The sequence below is a fragment of the Heliangelus exortis genome, chromosome 7, assembly GCF_036169615.1.
Source record: "Heliangelus exortis chromosome 7, bHelExo1.hap1, whole genome shotgun sequence".
Lineage (NCBI taxonomy): Eukaryota > Metazoa > Chordata > Aves > Apodiformes > Trochilidae > Heliangelus > Heliangelus exortis.
In genome coordinates, this window is record NC_092428.1 from 10,377,874 (window position 1) to 10,396,408 (window position 18,535).

Genomic DNA, 18,535 nt, shown 5'->3' on the forward strand with positions numbered 1-18,535 from the left:
TTATGCAGTCTGGCACCCTTTCTCTTTGTATTTCTCTTTCAACAATGTGAGTGACTGGAAAAGTAGATCTCTCAGCTTAGCACTTCCTCCTTCCATCCCAGCTACAAATGTCACACATCTTAATTCTCACTCTTTTGCTACAAGGGAAGGTTATGTTTTCTTTTTTTATGTGAGAAACAGCAAAAAGAGATTTGAGTTGGAGAACACAAAGAATGTCAATTCCCAGCTTGCTTTTATGAAATAAGAAATAATAATGAAATTATTATTGGCTCAGAAGAGAAACGAGTCTCTTGACCACCTTTTCAATATTAACAGTATGATAAAGAAACAAATATCAGGAAGTGAAACCAGATGTATAATCCCCAGGGCACTGGACAAGATAGCTCACTTTTCAGAGTGGTATATGACACAGGGGTTACATATACTAAGAAATAAAATTATCATCATTGGGAACCTTGTCTTACAAAGGCAGAAAAAAACCTGCACTGGTGAGCAATGCATTACATGTGCCCTTGTGCTTTGTGATTTAATAAGGTAGCAATAAAGGAGAATCTCCTTTCAAAGGCTGCTGCTTCTTGCTTTCTTGATCTAATGAATCTTTACTTTTCTTTATAGTTTTGGCCACTTCCTCTAAGCTGCCATAAGTTTGGAAGATAGATGCCATGATCAGCACTGCCAGTGGTTGCTAGACTGGGTGCACAGACAAGTTAGTGTATTTTCCCTTCTTGCAGAAAACAGATATATATTTCCTGTGTAACTATTCTATTGCATGCCAACTTGAACAGCAAAAAGAACTTGAGGTCCATGCAGAAACACCCCAAGAAAGAAAGCTGTCTGAGCATGTAATAATGAACATTTTGGGTGTAACCTGGGTCTAGACACTCCTGCCCACCAAATAAACTTTTAGGTGGCTATCTGTGAGGCATTTGTGTAGATAATGAAGATGTTATCTCTGGGATAATGGCTCAAAAGGGAAAACAAATGACTCCTTTCCTATTTTGCAGAAAGTACTTGGAAAAAAGGACTGTCAAGACAGAGTTATGCAAAAGTCAAAGTTGAGAGCTCAAAGTGATTGCTACAGTTTCATTACCACTGTCAAGTATAATTCATGGGCTGAAAGAGCTGAAGTGTCTGAAGATCTCTTAGTTGTGTTGACACTGTAAATAAATGTGAGCAGGAAAAAAGGAAAAAAAGACAAGTTTTCTGTCAAGTGAATAAAAGATTTAATTTAAACAAAAGTCAGTTTTACTTCAACAGAGAAATGAGCAAATGCCATTTTTGAATCTTCATGGAAAAACAGAAATTTGAAACAGGAATGCCCTGGGATATGTAAAATACACATAAGAACAACAGAATTTAGACTCAGGAAAATCAGTCTTGTAGAAATAATAGCTGATCAGATTAAATGATCCCGGAAGTGTATGTTCAAATATGCCCATATTTCCAGCTTTCATTCCTATTCACCTCAAATTTCTGAGCGAGACAACAGTCACAGTAACACCTTGCAAAACCTCAAAATATGAGGAAAACAAAAAAAAACAAAAAAACCCAAGCACAGATGAATAGCTATACTGGTATCCCTTATGTATGTCGGAATGTTTATCGCTTCCCCAGGATCACTCTTATTGCCAAACAGAATTTTTTGAGGTTTTTCCTGAGTGAATTGACACCCCACATGTGATTTCAAAGGTATCTTGTCATTATTTCAATGATTTTATGATACATTTTCTCAGTTGCATCAAGGCCCCAGATGAAATCAAGGTGTCCCCAAGTAGGAAAATGCTCATGGTAAATGAGATTAGTAATCTGAGGAAGCAGCATTGCCATGTCTTTTGGATCTGCAAATTTGTCCTCTCCACCACTCCAAACAGCAGTTGGGATGCTTATCTTCTCTATCTTGTATGCAGGAGGAGTAGACTGTAAGAAAGGGAGGAGACCTGAGTGAATGCTCTTGCATCAAAACCTGTGTTTGGAGAAAGGACCTCTTTTCCTTTTGCACTCTCTACAACAGAACAGCAATGATCAAGGCCACCCTCTATAGGGTCTATTTTCCGACCACCTTCCGTGCCCATGGTGAAAGGGAATGGTGCATCCTGTTCCTGTGCCCGTCTGTAGTGCCTGTCTGTGACTTATCCTGCAGTTTAACACCTGCTTGTGCCCTTCAGAGGTGGGGATGTGGAAAGAGCAGTCTGTCTTGATTAGGAGTTTATTCTGACTGTGGAGTTTATTCATATATATATTTACTATCGTAAGATCTTTAAATTTTTTTGTTGCATGGAGTTTCAGTTGTTATGCTTGGAAATTAATGTCAAGGAAATATTTTGACCATTTATAATTTCATCCTAGAAATTTTCTGAGATAGTGTGCTTGGGTAGAAGTGACAGACTATACCTAGAGCCTTTCTGTCTGTGGCAAGCTGTCAGAAGCTTGCCCGGGTACATCACAGGATACTGCAAGTCAAATGTGCTCTTTTAAAAAAAAAATATTGCTAGCCAATTGGAGAGGTCACTATAGCTGTAATATTCATTTTCCCCCTTAACATAAAGGCACCTTGATGATAATTTTTAGGGAATTGAAGAGCTCCACACTCATCCAGTCCTAGGACTTGAGTGTAGCTCTTAGCCTTTTGGAATGGATGAATTGACACACCTTTGGATACATCCCTGCATCAGCAGGGGAGGCGAAATGAACTTCTGTTGCTGTCTGCTAGGAACTGTCTATGTCAAGTCTGAAAACAGGCTTTTGCACTTACGAGTGACAGGTTCAGGTGAAAAATTATCTCAGACCAATCTCTCCTTCTTTCTGTATTGTTCAAGGTGCTAAAATAGGAATTTTTCTGTTCTTAGTTTTGCCAAGGCCCAGTGTTGAGTTTTCAGGAAAACCATATTGCCTTACCTGGTTGTATTTCTTCATGTTTTCCTTACAGCCATAGTCATAAGCTTGAAATTGGTTTGCATATGTCAGCTATTAAAAAACAGATAAAATTTAAGTGTTAGGAGACTGAGATGCAGAGCATAGGATTCATTGTCCTGACTGATTAAAGCCAAGGCTCAGGCAGTGGACTGTGAGTTACTCTCATCCCTCCCTCTGGTTAAAATTTTTCCTGACTATCTTAGCTAACTAAAGTTGGAGGCTCTGTGATGGAGAGTGGGGCTCAGTTTTCATGTAGAAAGAGGACCTTAATGTCTAGAATATATCAGATCTATTATTAATCTAGCATAATGCAAACACCTTGTCTTTTATGTGTCAGTTTTGTCTAGTTTGCTTACAGTGGTTGTGACATTTTCAGAGGCTCTGTACTTCTTACAAGAGTTTGGCTGAATATGACTTGTGCTCAGACAGCAGTTTTGAGGTGGGTCATTGGACACAAGAAACCAGCTCTCTGGAGTCTTAGTTGTCTACAAGATATGATATATGCCCTGCAGGACTGATGAATGAAGGATTAAGTCCACATATATTTGGTTTTTTTTGTTTGTTTGATTGCTATGTCAAATTGTATTTGTTTTCTTTTTCACACAGTCTTGACAAGTAATTTCTTCTGTGAATTACTATATAGTTCAGGGTAAGATAAAGTCAGTATCTGTCAGTTTAGAAAACCTTGACTTCAAGGCTTCAAGCAGCTGTGGATATGCTACAAAAATCTGTTTCATGTATTGCTTTTTCTACATTATTCTGTCCTGTTACACCCAGGTTTTCTTTTTAGCTACTTGACTTTGTTAAAGGCTGGCAAAATAGGCTACAAAGCCACTGGTTATCAGTAGTTTGAACCCATTTTCTGGCTCTTAGTAGGTGTATCCTGAAGGATTGAGCTCAGGGAATTTTAATCAGGGATGTCCTCAGTAGCACAGATAAATTCTATACTATGTGAAGTGTCTACAGAAATGGGGAGTCTGCCTGCATGGGGTATGCAGATACATCCTGGCTCAACAGGTGGACGTGGAGACATCCAGTGATGTTTCTTGGCTGGAGCTGTTTTACCCTGGTCTGATTCAAACTGAGAAGAAGCAGCCAAAGCATAACCAGTCAGTCACCTTTAGAGAACTGGAATCCAGGATCAGGAAAATGGCAAGAGTGACTAAAATATCTAAAAAAAAAAAAACATGGCTATTGGGAACATCCCTGTAGAGTAATGTTGCTTGTAATGAACTCTAGTGTTATAAAGAGATTCCCTAGATTGCTGATGTGCCAGCAGAGAGGTTTGTATGGTTAATTGGCTTTGGGAAGAGATCCAGGCTGCAATTAATCCTCTGGGGATGGTCTGGTGAGCCATGGGAAATGGCTGGGGCAGGTGCTCAGGGCAGCATGTGAGAAGATGTGACAGGCAGTTTCCCAGATCCACCTCCTCTGGACTTCCCTAGAGGTTTTCAGTTGCACAAAAAGCAGCAGAAAGAGTGGTTATGTGTCAGCAGGTGGTTATACCTGATGCCAGTGAAGAATGTTCTGAACTGAAGTTCCAGCAGGTGAATGTGCTACGTATGTATCTACTCGACTCTGGAGAGAAAGCAGAAGTGTTATAAAGGCAGGAATTGGGACAGAATAAATCTTTGAAGGACCCGAGCAACATACCACTGCTGTGTTAAAACCCCACTTTAGTTTGATACTCTTCAAATACCAAACAGAAAGCTGAGAAGTGGATTTAGGTGTTACTGGCTATTATTGCACATGAGCACACTTTCCCCATAAAAACAAATCTTTTCCAAGAAGGTAATACTGCTGTGGGATTCTGTGTTCCAGCAACAGCAGCAAAAAATTTTCCAGTCCTTACACAGTAGATTCCTCACCTCACATGAAACCCCCAGGAATGTTTTGAAGATTTGCTCTTCTCTTGTCTTTGTTTTTTCTCCTTGGCTTCTATTACTGCTAGAGAAGCCAGCTCACAAAACAAACTGGGTTTTTTTCCTGTTTTTTACAGTTCTGTTATGGAGATTTCCGATTCCATCTCCCTGGATTCCTAATCAGACTTGTGATCTTGCCCTGAGAGCAACATTAATGACTTAACCCAAGTAAAGGAAGGTACTTAGTGGTTTAGTTCTACAATTCAAAAGGGCTGCAATGTCTTTAATTGCTTTTGTGAACCTTTGAGTCTCACTGCTTTCATGTATGTGCTTTTGGTGTGGTTATAGAGGGAGAAAATTGTGTCTCACCACCCTCACAGGAAAGAACTTTTTCCTAATGTCTAATCTAAGTGTCCCCTCTTCAAGTTTTAAACCATTTCCCCATGTTCTCTCGCTACACACTCATGAAAAAAGCCCCTACCCCAGCTTTCCTTTCAGGAATTGGAAAGTTCCTATAAGGTCACCTCAGATCCTTCTTTTCTCCAGGGGGAACAACCCCAACTTACTCAGCCTGGCTTCACAGGGGAGGTGCTGCAACCCTCTGATCATTTTAGTTGTTCTCCTCTGGTTATGCTCAAGGAGCTCTGTGTCCTTCTTATGCTGGGGACTCCAGAACTGGACACAGTACTCCAGGTGGGGTCTCACAAGAGCAGAGCAGAGGGGGAGAATCACCTCCCTCACCCGTCTGTCTGTGCTGCTTTTGATGCAGCCCAGGACATGGTTGGCTCTCTAAGATGCAAGTGCACACTGATGGCTCATGTCCAGCTTCTGCTCCACCACGACTCCCAAGTCCTTCTCCTCAGAGCTGTCCTCAATCCTTTCTCTTCCCAACCTGTATTTGTGCATGGGATTGCCTTGACACAGGTGCAGAACCTTGGTCTTTGCCATGTTGAACTACATGCAGTTTGCATGAGCCCTCTCCTTGAGCCTGTCAAGGTCCCTCTGGATGGCATCTCTTCCCTTCAGGGTGTTGACTTCACCACACAGTTTGGTGTAGTCAGCAAAAACATTACCCAGGTCAGTTCCTCTATACTTTGGCCACTGTAACGGGTATTTGTGACACACAACAGTGTTCATATATTAGCAAACATACAGCAGCTCTCCTGTGATTCCCACTGTAGGTGTGTTGCACACCTCAGACTAAATGCAAGCACCTTCTGTAACTCTGTGTATTGTGGATTTAGTTGTGTGGCTCAGTTCTAAGGACAAAAAGTTGGGAAAATGGCCCTTACAGTAGTTCTTTGGGACAGAGTTCTGGTGCAACTAGTCTGAAAGTGGGAAAAGGAGCTTTGTCTTGTCTTTTCATTATTACAGTGTTCAAAAAACTCTGGTGTCTGTATGCTAAGGAAGGAAACTGGGAAAAAAAAAATCTGACTCCATCATGCATTGTCTTTGTTTTAAGCATCTGTGTATGTTAAAAATCTGGTCCTCTTAGTCCCAAAAGAGGGTATATCTATTGACCTGTACAATATAGCTCCAGATTGAATCCAGTCTCTTTTTTCTGGGATTGGAATGTGCCTAGCTGTGGGAGCCTAGTCCTGTTAAGCACTGATAACACCACACAATGTGCTGCCATTCCCTCAGTCTGCTGAGAACTATCTTGTGGTTTATGTAGGTTTACGTGTGTGACAGTTACTAGGTAAGGATAGACTACACAAATGTAACTTCCAAGATCACCTTAGTTTTGAATAGGTGTTCTTGCATACACTTACTGTGTTCAGATTTTTTATGTTGCCTCCAGCTATGTTACAGAGCACGTGGCCACAAAACTTATCCAGGGTTGCACAAAATTTTGTCACAGGTCCTTTCAGAAATCCGATTTGGTGCACTGCTCCTTTGCAGCCAAATATTAACTGAGGAAGGGAAAAACACAACACTTTTTTTCTTGTTACAAGAGCATTTCATGCAGAAAAATGTTACTAAGAGCCTTATCTCCTAACTCAGTATTCAAAACCTGCTGAAACAGCTTGTCCTCCCAGTGCCCCTTAGAAAACTTTTTCCCCCACAGTGCATCACATATTCTTCCGTCTTCATATTACTGGCATCAGTCCTGGAGGAAGCCATCCTGCCATTTCTAGATTAGTGACCTCAATGCTCATTCATTTCTGAAGTTCCAGAGATTGTCATGGCTCTTATTGCAGTGATGCTTTAGCTCCTCCTGCATGAGACCAGCAAAATATCACTTAATAGTAAGAGTCCTACAATGAGACAGATTTTTCCCAAGTCTCCTGCTTCACAGAGGCCTGCTGACACAAGCCTTTTATCGCCACTATTTTTCCCCACAGAGTTTGGGAACAGATTTTTCAAGAACCCTCAGTTCATTCCAAGCGTTTCACCTGTTTGGGAACACATCATCCCAGGCTGAGGGAAGATAAGTCAGGCATTGGGCCTCTTAGGAGGAAAATTGACATACCCGGAGAAGTGGCTCAGGAAGCCTTGCTAACTTAACTAGAGGACTTGTAGCATGTGAACATCTGGTTACTGGGCCCAGAGCACAGAATATTTTCACCCGTTTAGCCAGCTCTGGGTATGTAGAAAATGCTATGAAGCCTGCAAATACAGAATAGACAGCCTGAGTTAGTGAAGACACCTTCAATAGGTAAAATCAGTATACAAGCAGTAGGTAACAAAAAAGAAATGAGCCTAGATTTGGATCTCATTATCTGTGTTTGGCTGGGCTGCATGTTTTGCCATGAGGGGCTATAAATACTCTAATAAGAGAAAAAGAAAGACAAGAAGACAAAGTCTAGAACTGTGGCAACATATGATTTTCACATTTCCTGGTTTTTTTTTTTTTTTTTTTTTTTTTTTCTGGTTTGTTTGTGCTAGTGAACTGGCAGTTGCTCATTTCTGTTCAATGTCCATTCATGGTTTTAAAGCATTAAACATTAGGAACTTTCAGCTAATGTTAAAAGAAGGTTGCACTCAGAGGCCAAGAAGAGAGTTAGTTGCTAAAGGCTTACACTAAAAAAATTAAGCTATTAGTATTTTTTTCTTTCCTAATTGACAGTCTTCAGCAATGTGTTTTTAAACAGTAATGTTGTGAGTTATAGCCAGTCATGAAATGCTTTAAATTGTGATTAGATTGCCATTAAGTTACATGTAATCTGTCACATAGTGATGCTGAGGTTTTTTTTCCTTGTTTTTTGTTCTTTGAAAATATTTACTCTATTTTGCTGTTCTAGTTTTTGCTTCCTTTAGCAAGGAAAGTAATTTTATAGCTTAATACAAAAGATGAAATTCATGAAAATTCCTCTTGCTGAGATTTTGAGAAAAATAACCAGTGCCAGAACCTGAAGTACTCAGGAGATAACCACTTTTATGTCTATAATTGTTTAAAAGGTGTAAATATATTTGGATCTGCTATTAGGATTCTTTGCTTACTAAGTGTAAGCAAAGTTGTTTTAGAACAACTGTTTTTAGAAAAAAAACTGTTGTTGGTTTTTTTTTTTAGGAAAAATCTGTTTTTAGAAAAGCTTTGTATATTTTCCAAGTCTCCATTTAGAGGACACTTCTATATTTTCTAGCTCTTCACAAACAAGTGAAACACCTGAATCAAGGGGGAGACCCAACCTACTGATCCGACAAGAAGACGAATGATTACGAACCACAAGTGTCTTGACATTACCTGATGTGGAGCCTTCGGAGTGACCAACATAGTATACATCCTTCTGTCCAGTTTTATTCATGATGAAATACAACTCTGCTGGAATATCATATTTACCCATTTCATCAAAACTGCAGGGTAGAAACACAAAAAGCCAGCAGGCAATTCAGCTACCACAGTGTGAGTTACTGAATGTCTGTTTTGTTCATTGCACTAAGGAGAACTCCTTAAAAGGTTGCAGGCTTTGTCTGCATTCTTGCTTGAGCTGGGGAAAGGGGTAGAGGGATGCAGCTGTACTGCCAGGCTGCCTGATGCCTGGGGCTCTCTCAGGGGGAGGTCCCAGTTTTACCAGTCAGCAGCAGCCCTTTGAGGACTGAATGTGATCAGTGCTCTCACCAGCATGGGTCACAGAACATTTCTCTCTTGGTTGAATTCAGCTGTGAGAGACTAGAGATTTCTACATAAGTCTGCTCAACCTATTCCAGCTGAAGTTCTTTATCTCACTCCCACAGTGCTGTCTTCCCCCCCTTCAACATCCCATTTCATCTCTCTGTGTGTGAAATATCTTCTCCAACCAGTGCTCCCAACTCTGACTAGGAGTAAGCATCCTTCTTTGTCTGGTTCTTTAATTTTCTTGACTAGTTCTGATGTTGGTTTAGGTGAAAAACATCAGGCTGAAGATATCTAGTCCCCGTGGGGTATCTGTCTTGAATAATTCTCCCTCTACAGAGTACCTGAACTGCCAGAATTCTTTCTGGCTGGGCTTAAGGGTCTTGTGTTTTAAAGACCAGGTGTTCCCTCGGCTGTTTCCTATCCAGACATCATAACCAGCATCTGCGAGGAGGAAGCCCAAGCTGTTGTTGTGCAGGTTGGATATCCAGTGGGTTGCATCTCCTAGAAAAGCATGCTGCAGGAATGCTACAGGTTTTTGCCCTGGAAAACATGAAAGTATTCTTATATTAGAAGAGTAGTTTATCTGTATTTAAGATTGTGTGGCAGAGTTTAGTGTGTGGAAAGTTTTAGATATTTATTTTTCAAGAAACTCACAGGAGAACTATACTTAGATATTGGTCTGAGAAACCTGAAGTACTTGTTCCATGCAAGCAGGAACTGTTTCATGACATTTCATAACAATTTTATTACAGGTCTAGCATCTGGAAAGCCAACCTATGGGTTCCCTATGGTGAAACAATCTACCTACAGGTGAAAACTGCTGAGGGAATATTAGTGTATAGAAGACAAAGAATAATTTATTCAAAGAAGCATATCTCTGCTTGGGTGTATTCTGTAGCTGAGTGGTTAGGGCTGAGAAGTCCCTGATCAGTGAGCAAGGCTGACCCATGTGATCTCTACAGGGCAGGGGTGTGGGGGGATCCAACTAAGAGAGGGGGTCCAAAATAAGTTATTTTATAATTCTAACAAGGAGTAATAAACAAAGCAATGGTATCCCAGGTATCTCAAATTCCAGGTAGACATTTTTATTCCAGTTAGAAAATGTGATGAAATTGATGAAATGTACTTGGTTTTCACTGATGACGTGATTTTATATTAACATCCTTAGGAATATCTCTGTCCTTCAGAAGGGCAGGAATAAATATTGATGTGCCTAGCCTGAGAGGCTTTCTTATCAAGCTTCCAATTTAAATGTATGCTACTTAGGATATTAGTGCAAAACTAAAACATCCCTAAACTGAATCTACAGAGCCCACGGCTAGCCCGCATGGCAGTAAATTCTGGGATGTGACAAATTTATTAGAAAATTTGAAATAAGGACAAAGACACTGACTGTGTGGATTCAGAATTCAGGCCACAATCCTGACTCAGTGCTCTTATTGAGATGGAAAGGTGGGGAACACGCCATTTTGCATATGCTAAGGGAAAAGATGGGGGATTTATCTGGCTCTCAAGCACTCCTTACGTCCTATATCTGTGTCTCACCTGTATTTTGTCTGTTCCTCCCAGTGGGAATTCTGTAAACACCAAGAATGTATCCATCCTGTGTCGTAACTTGATATTCCTCACTGGGGTATCCATGATATCTGATAATCTCACTCTGTGGAAAGCCAGAAGAGACTTTGTTAACATGCAAGTTGTTTGTTGTTCTTTTTGGAGGGTAACCAGAATAAGCAGAGTGGATGGGGGCTGTTCTGTGACAATAACGCGAGGCCCCTGGCCATAAGGACCACAGCTGCGAATAAATACTACAGGTCTTGTAAAAATAAGCATCAAAATCTTCTCTAGACCTCCTTAGGTGGTAGCTGTCTGGCATTGTACCTCATGTTATGAGACAAAGATAATCTCTATTGAGTGACTAACCTTTTGGGAAATAGTTTGTCATGCAGTGCAATGGTCATGCAGATCGTGCCTTTCTACAGATAAAATTTATAGAAATATCTGCATAAGACAAAGCCAAAAGTGTCTTTTACACCATAATTCATCCTTTCTTGACAAAGTGTGATTAGGCAAGCCATGCAGGGAAGGCAAACAAGGGTGGTGTCCCCGTCACTAAGGAGCTAATGATACCACCTACACCTAATTTTTCATGTACTAAGAGGAAATTTTTGATGATTCACAACAAGGGTTCTGGGATTACTTGGTGTTCAGAGACCCTGCAGTCTGAAGAAGGAGGTTCGACCTCCCTTGCAAACAGATTGCTACAGAGGAGTGGACTTTGCTTCCCTTGAGATTGGGAACCAACCTTTGTCTCCACTGCAAAGGAATTCTTCTCTTCAGCAGCTCACACTACTTGGACAGGAGCATCAAGGTTTCTTCTGGGTGGATGCTCCCTGTTCCAGTGCTGGAGGGACACTTTTGAAAGAGCCCTACTTCCAGCCTCCTGACAGAGACTGTTAGTGATGAGAGGGTGGTAGTGGTACTGGGACTGACAATTTAGGAAGGAAAGGAGAGAAGGTGACCCAACTTACAACATTCATAAAGCATTCAGGGTTGGGAGTTTTCCTGTACTGGTGTTTGTCTGAATTTGGAGTGGAGGGTCTTGTGGATCCTGCTGAGAAAGCAATTCCCTGGGAGCAGAGCAGCAGAAGGAGACACCACATCTTGGGGCTGTGTGAGAGAGGACACGCAGGGGTGTTTGAGTTAGGAAAAGAGTGCTGTGGAATTAGAGAGGAAGAGCCAAGTGGGACGTGTCCTGAAGGTTGCCCAAGGTGTGTTTCTCCAGAGGCTTCCACAAAGGGTGTGAGAGGGACTGTCCAGAGCTCATGCTGTGTAGCAGGGGCCAGAAGTGAGTCAAGGGCTCCAGGAAGATGGGGAACTGACCTGCTGGAATGTATGGTTTTGGTGCTAGTTTGTCCATGAGTTTGTTCCTTTCTCTCTCACGTATTGTCCTATTTGCTATTGAAATGAGTGTCTTGGACACCTGGAGGAAGAGTTTTCTCTTCATGGAGTTTTGGGACTGACTAATGGTACCAGGGAAGCTCTTTTGAATAGAAATTGTAAAGTGCATTCTCTTAGTGCTCTGCTGTTTGGCTGTAGCCAACTTTGTAATCAGCATAGAAGCAATGGAGAGGTCATAAACCCAGTATATTTTCTCATGTACCAGGGACAAGATAGAAAGTCAACAATGCATTCCTGAGAGAGTCAGTATAATTTTTTTCATCTGTATTGTATTTAGGATTGAAAGGCACCAGGGCAGTAAATGTGGGTAGCAGGTAATAGAATCTTCTGGCTAGCTTACAAGGGAAGCTTAAGTGTATTTGAAAATGTAGAAGTAAAATATCCAATTGATGCACACACTTTGCATACCAAGATTTTCACGCATTCACCGAGACATCTGTAGGAAAAACCCATCAGCATGAGTAGACCAAAATTAAACCATGAGTTACTCCTTTTCCCATTTGCGTAGGTCAAGGACTTTTTTCTCTCCTCATCTTTAGCAAACATCCACTGATGCATAGCAACAGCCTTGCAGATCAGAAAGGATGCAGTCTGTCAAGTCTGATGAGCAAACACAGAAACCCACAAGACTGATGAGCAAACACAGAAACCCACAAGACTACCCATCTTTATGGATACAGGCAACAGAGAAAGAGAGGATGAGAAGATCTGTACAATCCACTTACCTCTGCTCGTACTGCCTTGCTTGTGCCTTCTGCCACAGCTCCTGGCCTGTGCAGACTGATTCACTAACAGACACCCTTGCATATATATAAAGGGAGGCAAAATTTCACTTAGGAGCAGCAGTAGAGTCTGCACATATAGGAGATCAGGTTTAAGTGCTGGCTTCAGGGTATTTAAAGGGTGGAGGTACACTGCAATCGTACACTGCAATTTGGCATGGCATTTGGAAAGATCAAATTGGATCAAGTGGAGCAGGAAAGAAGTGCTTAACCTGTAATTAGGATACTTACCAGGGTCCTGGGGGATACCTGTTCCCTGAAGCTATGATAGATCTTGGCCTATACTGGTGCCTATCTCAGCAAGTGCCGTAACTACATTTGTATAGAATGAAGAAGAGGAACCAATTTTCTCAGCATTTGCTACCTAAGAACAATGTGGTTTTTACAGAAGCTGGTGTGGTCCCTGGTTTCACACTTGCCCCTTGATTTTTGAACTGCCATTTTCTCATTGCTCAGGGGCAATTCTTTGTTAAGTAATATTAGAAAAAAAAAACCACAAAAACACAAGTGATTTGAAAGATATGAACTTAACATTGAGCACAGATTCCTAAATCTACTGTTCAGTGAGCACCAATACACTCAAAGGCCAGTTAGCTCTGAATTATCCTGACTTTGTGGAGATTCTCAAGTATTGAATTGAGTTTTAAAAATATAATGTAAACTATTTCTCAGAGAGGATGCTTACACAGTGTGTTGCTTCTTCCAAGTAATTTCCATGAACTCTATGAAAAGACAGGATCTTTGGAGACTCCTGCTAACTGCTGAATTAGTTGTAGTCATTCTAAGAGCTCAGCCTCACTGAAATTTACCTGGTGCTCTCTGTAATGTGGGTGCTAATCATCTGCCATTTTTTGTGAGCAAACAGTAAAGTAAATCTTTGTTAATAAACAGAACCTGAGAGCTACTATAGAAACAATTATTCCTTACAAAGTAGTGTGTTGTTTGTGGGAAAACTAAACCAGGAATTTCACAAGAAAACTATTAGAGCCTGGCACCTCTTGGTAGCTGTTTATCAAATGCTTCAGTGTGCTGAGTGATCACCCAGTCACCATGTTACTTGTCCAATTTTAAATAAAAAGTTACACTATCAGGTAATGCTGGTCATGAACATGCATATATGCGTCAGGAGGTTTGTGAAGCCTCACTGACATTTACAAGACTGTTGTGTTCTACACTGTGCAGTATCTGCCCATGAGCTCTTTGTGGGGAACGGGATACTGGGCAGGCCAGGATCACCCTATATGAATGATGAATCTTAAGAATGATGTAAGAGTGAAAGATAGAAATTCAGTAGCCCTGCTTCCTGTGTTCTCTCCTTAGGACACTTGTGAAGTGTGAATTTGCCTGTTCCTATTTTCTAGTACTCGATTGAATTAGGAAGAGAGTGCTGTTGAATTAGAGAGGATGAGCCAAGCGGGATGTGTCCTGAAGGTTGCCCAAGGTGTGTTCCCCCAGGGGTTTCCACAAAGAATATCTGTGTGTGAGTGATTGTCCACAGCTCATGCTGTGTAACAGGGAGAGTTGCAGAACAGGTGAATAAAACACTTCTTTTGTGACTGTACCTGGGCATTCTCTAGATGACAAGAGCTGTGTTTGGTAGACAAGGGTAGCTCCTGGCATGAGTCTAGAAGTACTTTGAAGCATGAGCAACTGAAGTGACCATCACCTAGATGCCTGCCTTTATCTGCCTCCTCCTCTCTGCCAACAGAAAAGAAGAAAGGAGAAGAAAGCAATACTTGTTTCATGTCTCCTCAGGAACAAGGTGAGAAATTTCTGGGATGGTGTCTCTTTCCACCTGCCCTCTGCTCCTTTGGGATAAAATTACTTTTCACTTCTTCCAAAAACCTGCTTTGCTATCTCCAGATAATAGTATTTTTCCTGCTGATACTTCTGAGCCCAAAGTTTCTGTCTTTCAGAATTGATGGGTGCCATAAGAAACCATGGAATGGTTTGGTTTTAGAGCAGCGAACAATGTATCCTGAGACTGCCTTAATGTGGAGGAAGGTCTGTCTCCTTTATCTCTTAGAAATGGCTGTCCCTATGGCAAATCTCGTCTTGATCTCAGTGGGAGGTGAAACCTTACTCTTTCCTGGGTTAACTGATGCTATCAGATTTGCTTTTCTGAACAGAAATTGAAGAGTGCAATCTATCTAGCACTTGTTTCTGTCTATGCCAGATACAGCAGGTATGCTTGCTGGTTTAAGACTTTATTTTCCAGAACTCAGCCAGTGAGTGCAGGGATACTCTCTGAGAGCTACCCAGACCTTTTTTAAGCATGCACATTTTGATTCAAATGCTCCATAGAAAAAGAAAGAGCAGGTTCTGTGTTCCAGAAACAGTCCAGTTCCATGGGACGGAGTTAAAACTGTTTGGAGAGCAAAAGAAATGCTGACACCTCTTGTAGGCTCCTTGCTTACAAGAGAACTGCAGGTAAGTAAGATAGGACTTTTCCCTCCAGTCTTCTGATTCAATGCTGTAATTTTGATTACAGTGCTGTAAGCTCAGCACTGTGCTTACACATTCTGGAAAAGCCCAGAAAAGCCCTTATGCATCTAATTCATTGTACATATTCTCATTGTGCCTGCATGTATGAGGAGAGAATGAGGGCTTTGAAGAAAGTAGCAGCCATTCTGCATGTGGATAAAGAACATAATGATCAGTCAGGCTACCTAAATGTTAAACAACAGAATTTTCCACAGGACAAAGGAAATACATAATGTGCTGTAAAGGTTCAGTTCATCAAGGCATCTTGTGAGATTGCTGCACCAGTAATGGTTGGGGACATTACTGCTCTTGTAGGCTTGGTTTCCTCAGAAGAAGAGGACATAATTTTATGATCTTTGTGTGTTTATGTTTTTTCACCTTCCTTTAAATCCTTTAATAAACTTTTGATGTCACTGGTAAATATCTGCCAAGCTCAGCACTGAGATACAAGCCTGTAATATAATGGGGTTCACAGGATCTCCTGAGCAGTTTGCTGGGAGAGGACTATTGAGCGGGGTGAGTGACTCTGTGGGAAGGCAGGTCAGAGGCAGCTGGGGTAGGCTGGGCACCTGGTTCAGCAGTCAGCAAGAGTGAATCAGCCAACTAGTCAGTGTCTGTAGCTTCAAAGCAGCCACAGTCTGCATGGCTGGGCATCAGGGTTTGTGAGAGAATTTCATAGGAGAGCTGCCTGCTCTACAGTTTGCATTAGGAAGTTCAGCGTACTCAGGAAAGAAGTCTCCCTGAAACCATACATCACTAGGTCCATCAGGTGTGGAGAATCCACTTTTTAATGAAGAACAGAGGTTCACATGCAGCTACTTGTTTCTGGAGTCTGCGTTAGCATAATACATGATGAGACACGCTGCTCCGTGAGATTTATTTGGACTTGTAAATGGAGCTAGAGATCAAGAGAAAATAAGAGACTATTCCCTGGCAACTAATGGAGAAGATGAGCAGGATTTTGCAGAGTGAGGGATGGGTATTCAAGTGATTTTTGCACTCTCCAGAGCTCCTTTTAGGAGGAGTTTTGACTTTTTCTGATATTTAATTCAATCTTAAAATCTGACTGACTGAATTTGAAGAGGTCAAACGTCACGAATCATAAGACAGCTGGAATGAAGCATTTGGAAACACCCAAAACTTTAAACTTGACATCAAAACACATTCCATTCCATTTCCTTTGTATATGAAATACCCCTTAATTTTTGTTGTTCAACTAGGATGCCTCACAACTACATACTCGGTCTACACAAAACCTTTTTCTTTCTGTTATTCTACTCTAGTCTAATGGGAATAAAATATGCCTCCTCCCTGCACAGCGAATCTCATCAGGGAAGAAGTATGTGTCTCAGCTTGTTTTCAAATCACTATCAAGCCTAGCTGAGGCAATGCAGAAGCTAAATTATTCTTCTTTTTGGGACAAAATTTTTTCAATGCACTCTAAGATCACCTGGCTTAGCTGGCATGGCTCATGGACTTGCAGGCATTTGTATTTTAAACCAGATAAAGCAGGTAATAAAGTAATGTGAGTCTTGACAAGCCACCAGGAATAAGAAGGTTAGGAGATGTGAACAGTCATTTTTATTTTAGTGAGTCATAAGGAAATATTGGACATGGTAAACAGTCATAAAAGAATATACTTGGAAGGAAAAAAGGTCAGCTAGAGAAACACCCTTGAAAGTGCTTTAGTAAATTTAAGATTCAGTGAAACTAAGATGCAAACCCTTCAGAAGTCCATCCATCTCTACTAGTACTTTACGCAACCTATAATTTATTTTATATAAGCTGTAAGAAATACACACACCAATGAGAAAAGCAACTGTGACTTAATGCGTATGAGAATCTACCACCCAGCTCACTGGGAAAAAATGCATCTACATTTCACTGGAAGGGCAGGATATCCAGTTTGCAACCACTGTTGCAACACCGGGACTTTCATTCCCTGGTTTTCAGGCTGAAGAAAACAAATAGAGGAAAATTAAAGAGTTGCTCTTTTTATGCCTTTCGTGAAAGTCAAACTTATCTTCTAACATGAGCAAACAATCTCTTCCGTGCTGTCAGTTTACAGATGAGAGAGGCAAAAAAGCTGTCTATTCTTACAAGCAACTGCACAAAATAAAGACTGCTCATCTTTATGGAGACAGGCAACAGAGAAAAAGACCATAAGCAGACATGAACAGTCAACTTACCTCTGCTTTGACAGCCTTGCTTGTGCCTTCTGCCACAGTTCCTGGTCGGTCTCCACTAGCAGACTGATTCACTGGCAAAAACCTGTGCCGATAAAAGGAAGTCAAAACACAATGAGTAGTTCAGGGTAACAGCTGTGAGTGTAATGAGTTGGCAACATGTATTGTAGAGTGTGTTTCAGTGCTGATTTGGCAGTGCTTTAGAAGTGGGGAAATCTGTATGATGAAAAAGATCTTCTAGTTAAGTTCACAAACCCAAAATGCACTGTGGAGCAAGACAGTTTAAGAACCTATAAATCAATGGTTAGGATGTTTAGATAAGACCTGGGTGTTCCTTTTCCCTGAGGCTGTAGCAGACCTTGACCTTTACTGTTGCCCAACCAGGGGACTGGTCTCAATGTCATCTTTTAGGCAGTGAGGAGGCAGTGTCCATCTTCTCTCAAGAATACTGTCACAGATATTAATTTTCTTTTTGTTTACGCTAACTTCAAGTTTAACATCACACACAGACTGCTAAGTCTGTTTTTCAATGAGTGGCACAACTCATGGAACCCATCTTATTCTGAATTTGTCACTCAGAGTTGACGTGGCTTCTCTACCGTCTCTCTAGTGCCAAAGAAGGTGAGAATGCATGATATAACCTTCCATAGAATGACAGAATGGTTTTGTTTGAAAGGACCTTAAAGATCACCTAGTTCCAACATTCCTGCATGGGCAGGGACACCTCTCACTAGACCAGGTTGCTCAAACTCCCATCCAACCTGACCTTGGACATTTCTTGGATAAGAAATGCACAACTTGCCTGGGCAACTTATTCCAGAGTATCACCGTACTCAGTAAAGAATTTTGTCCTAAGATCTTATCTAAATCTATCCTCTTTCACCTTTTAACTGTTACCCCTTGTCCTACCACTACATACCCTTGTGAAAAGTCCCACTCCAGCTTTCTTGTAAGCCCTCTCCAGGTGCTGGAAGGTGGCTATAAGGTCTCCCTGGAGCTTTCTCTTCTCCAGGATAAACAACTCCAACTCTCTCAACCTGTCTCCCAGTGAGGGACCAAATAAAGGTTCTTGTTTCTCCCAAGACATTTTCATCAACATTAAAAACATAGTGATGAATTTGTTATAGTCAGACTGAAACTGGCTTGATGATCATGGGCAGAAGGACATGTTCTGTGTCTTTAGGCTACAAAGTAGAATCCTCTACATAAGGAGCAGCCTTTACAGCCAAATACTCAAAAATATCTTCAGAAGAACTTGGACTGTTGAACATTTCTCAGAACACCAGA

General features: G+C 41.2%; 2 protein-coding genes across 2 annotated transcripts in view; both read right to left on the reverse strand.

Annotated features, from left to right (window-relative positions):
• Positions 1 to 17,357, reverse strand: part of LOC139798306 (lysosomal acid lipase/cholesteryl ester hydrolase-like) — a 41,737-nt gene extending 24,380 nt beyond the window's left edge. Inside the window, exon 1 of the mRNA XM_071748757.1 lies at positions 17,252 to 17,357. The gene's annotated coding sequence lies outside the window, so the exon portion shown is untranslated. The remainder of the gene's footprint in view (positions 1 to 17,251) is intronic.
• On the reverse strand, positions 1,570 to 17,343 carry LOC139798310 (lysosomal acid lipase/cholesteryl ester hydrolase-like). The gene is made up of 10 exons (XM_071748765.1): positions 17,252 to 17,343; positions 11,367 to 11,505; positions 10,381 to 10,495; positions 9,177 to 9,375; positions 8,464 to 8,573; positions 7,249 to 7,385; positions 6,548 to 6,688; positions 4,420 to 4,491; positions 2,896 to 2,964; positions 1,570 to 1,917 (listed from the first exon to the last, which is right to left on the reverse strand). The coding sequence occupies exons 2-10, from the start codon at positions 11,496 to 11,498 to the stop codon at positions 1,684 to 1,686; spliced, it is 1,209 nt and encodes a 402-aa protein (XP_071604866.1). The 5' UTR covers positions 11,499 to 11,505; positions 17,252 to 17,343; the 3' UTR covers positions 1,570 to 1,683.
• Positions 17,358 to 18,535: the final 1,178 nt, after the last annotated feature.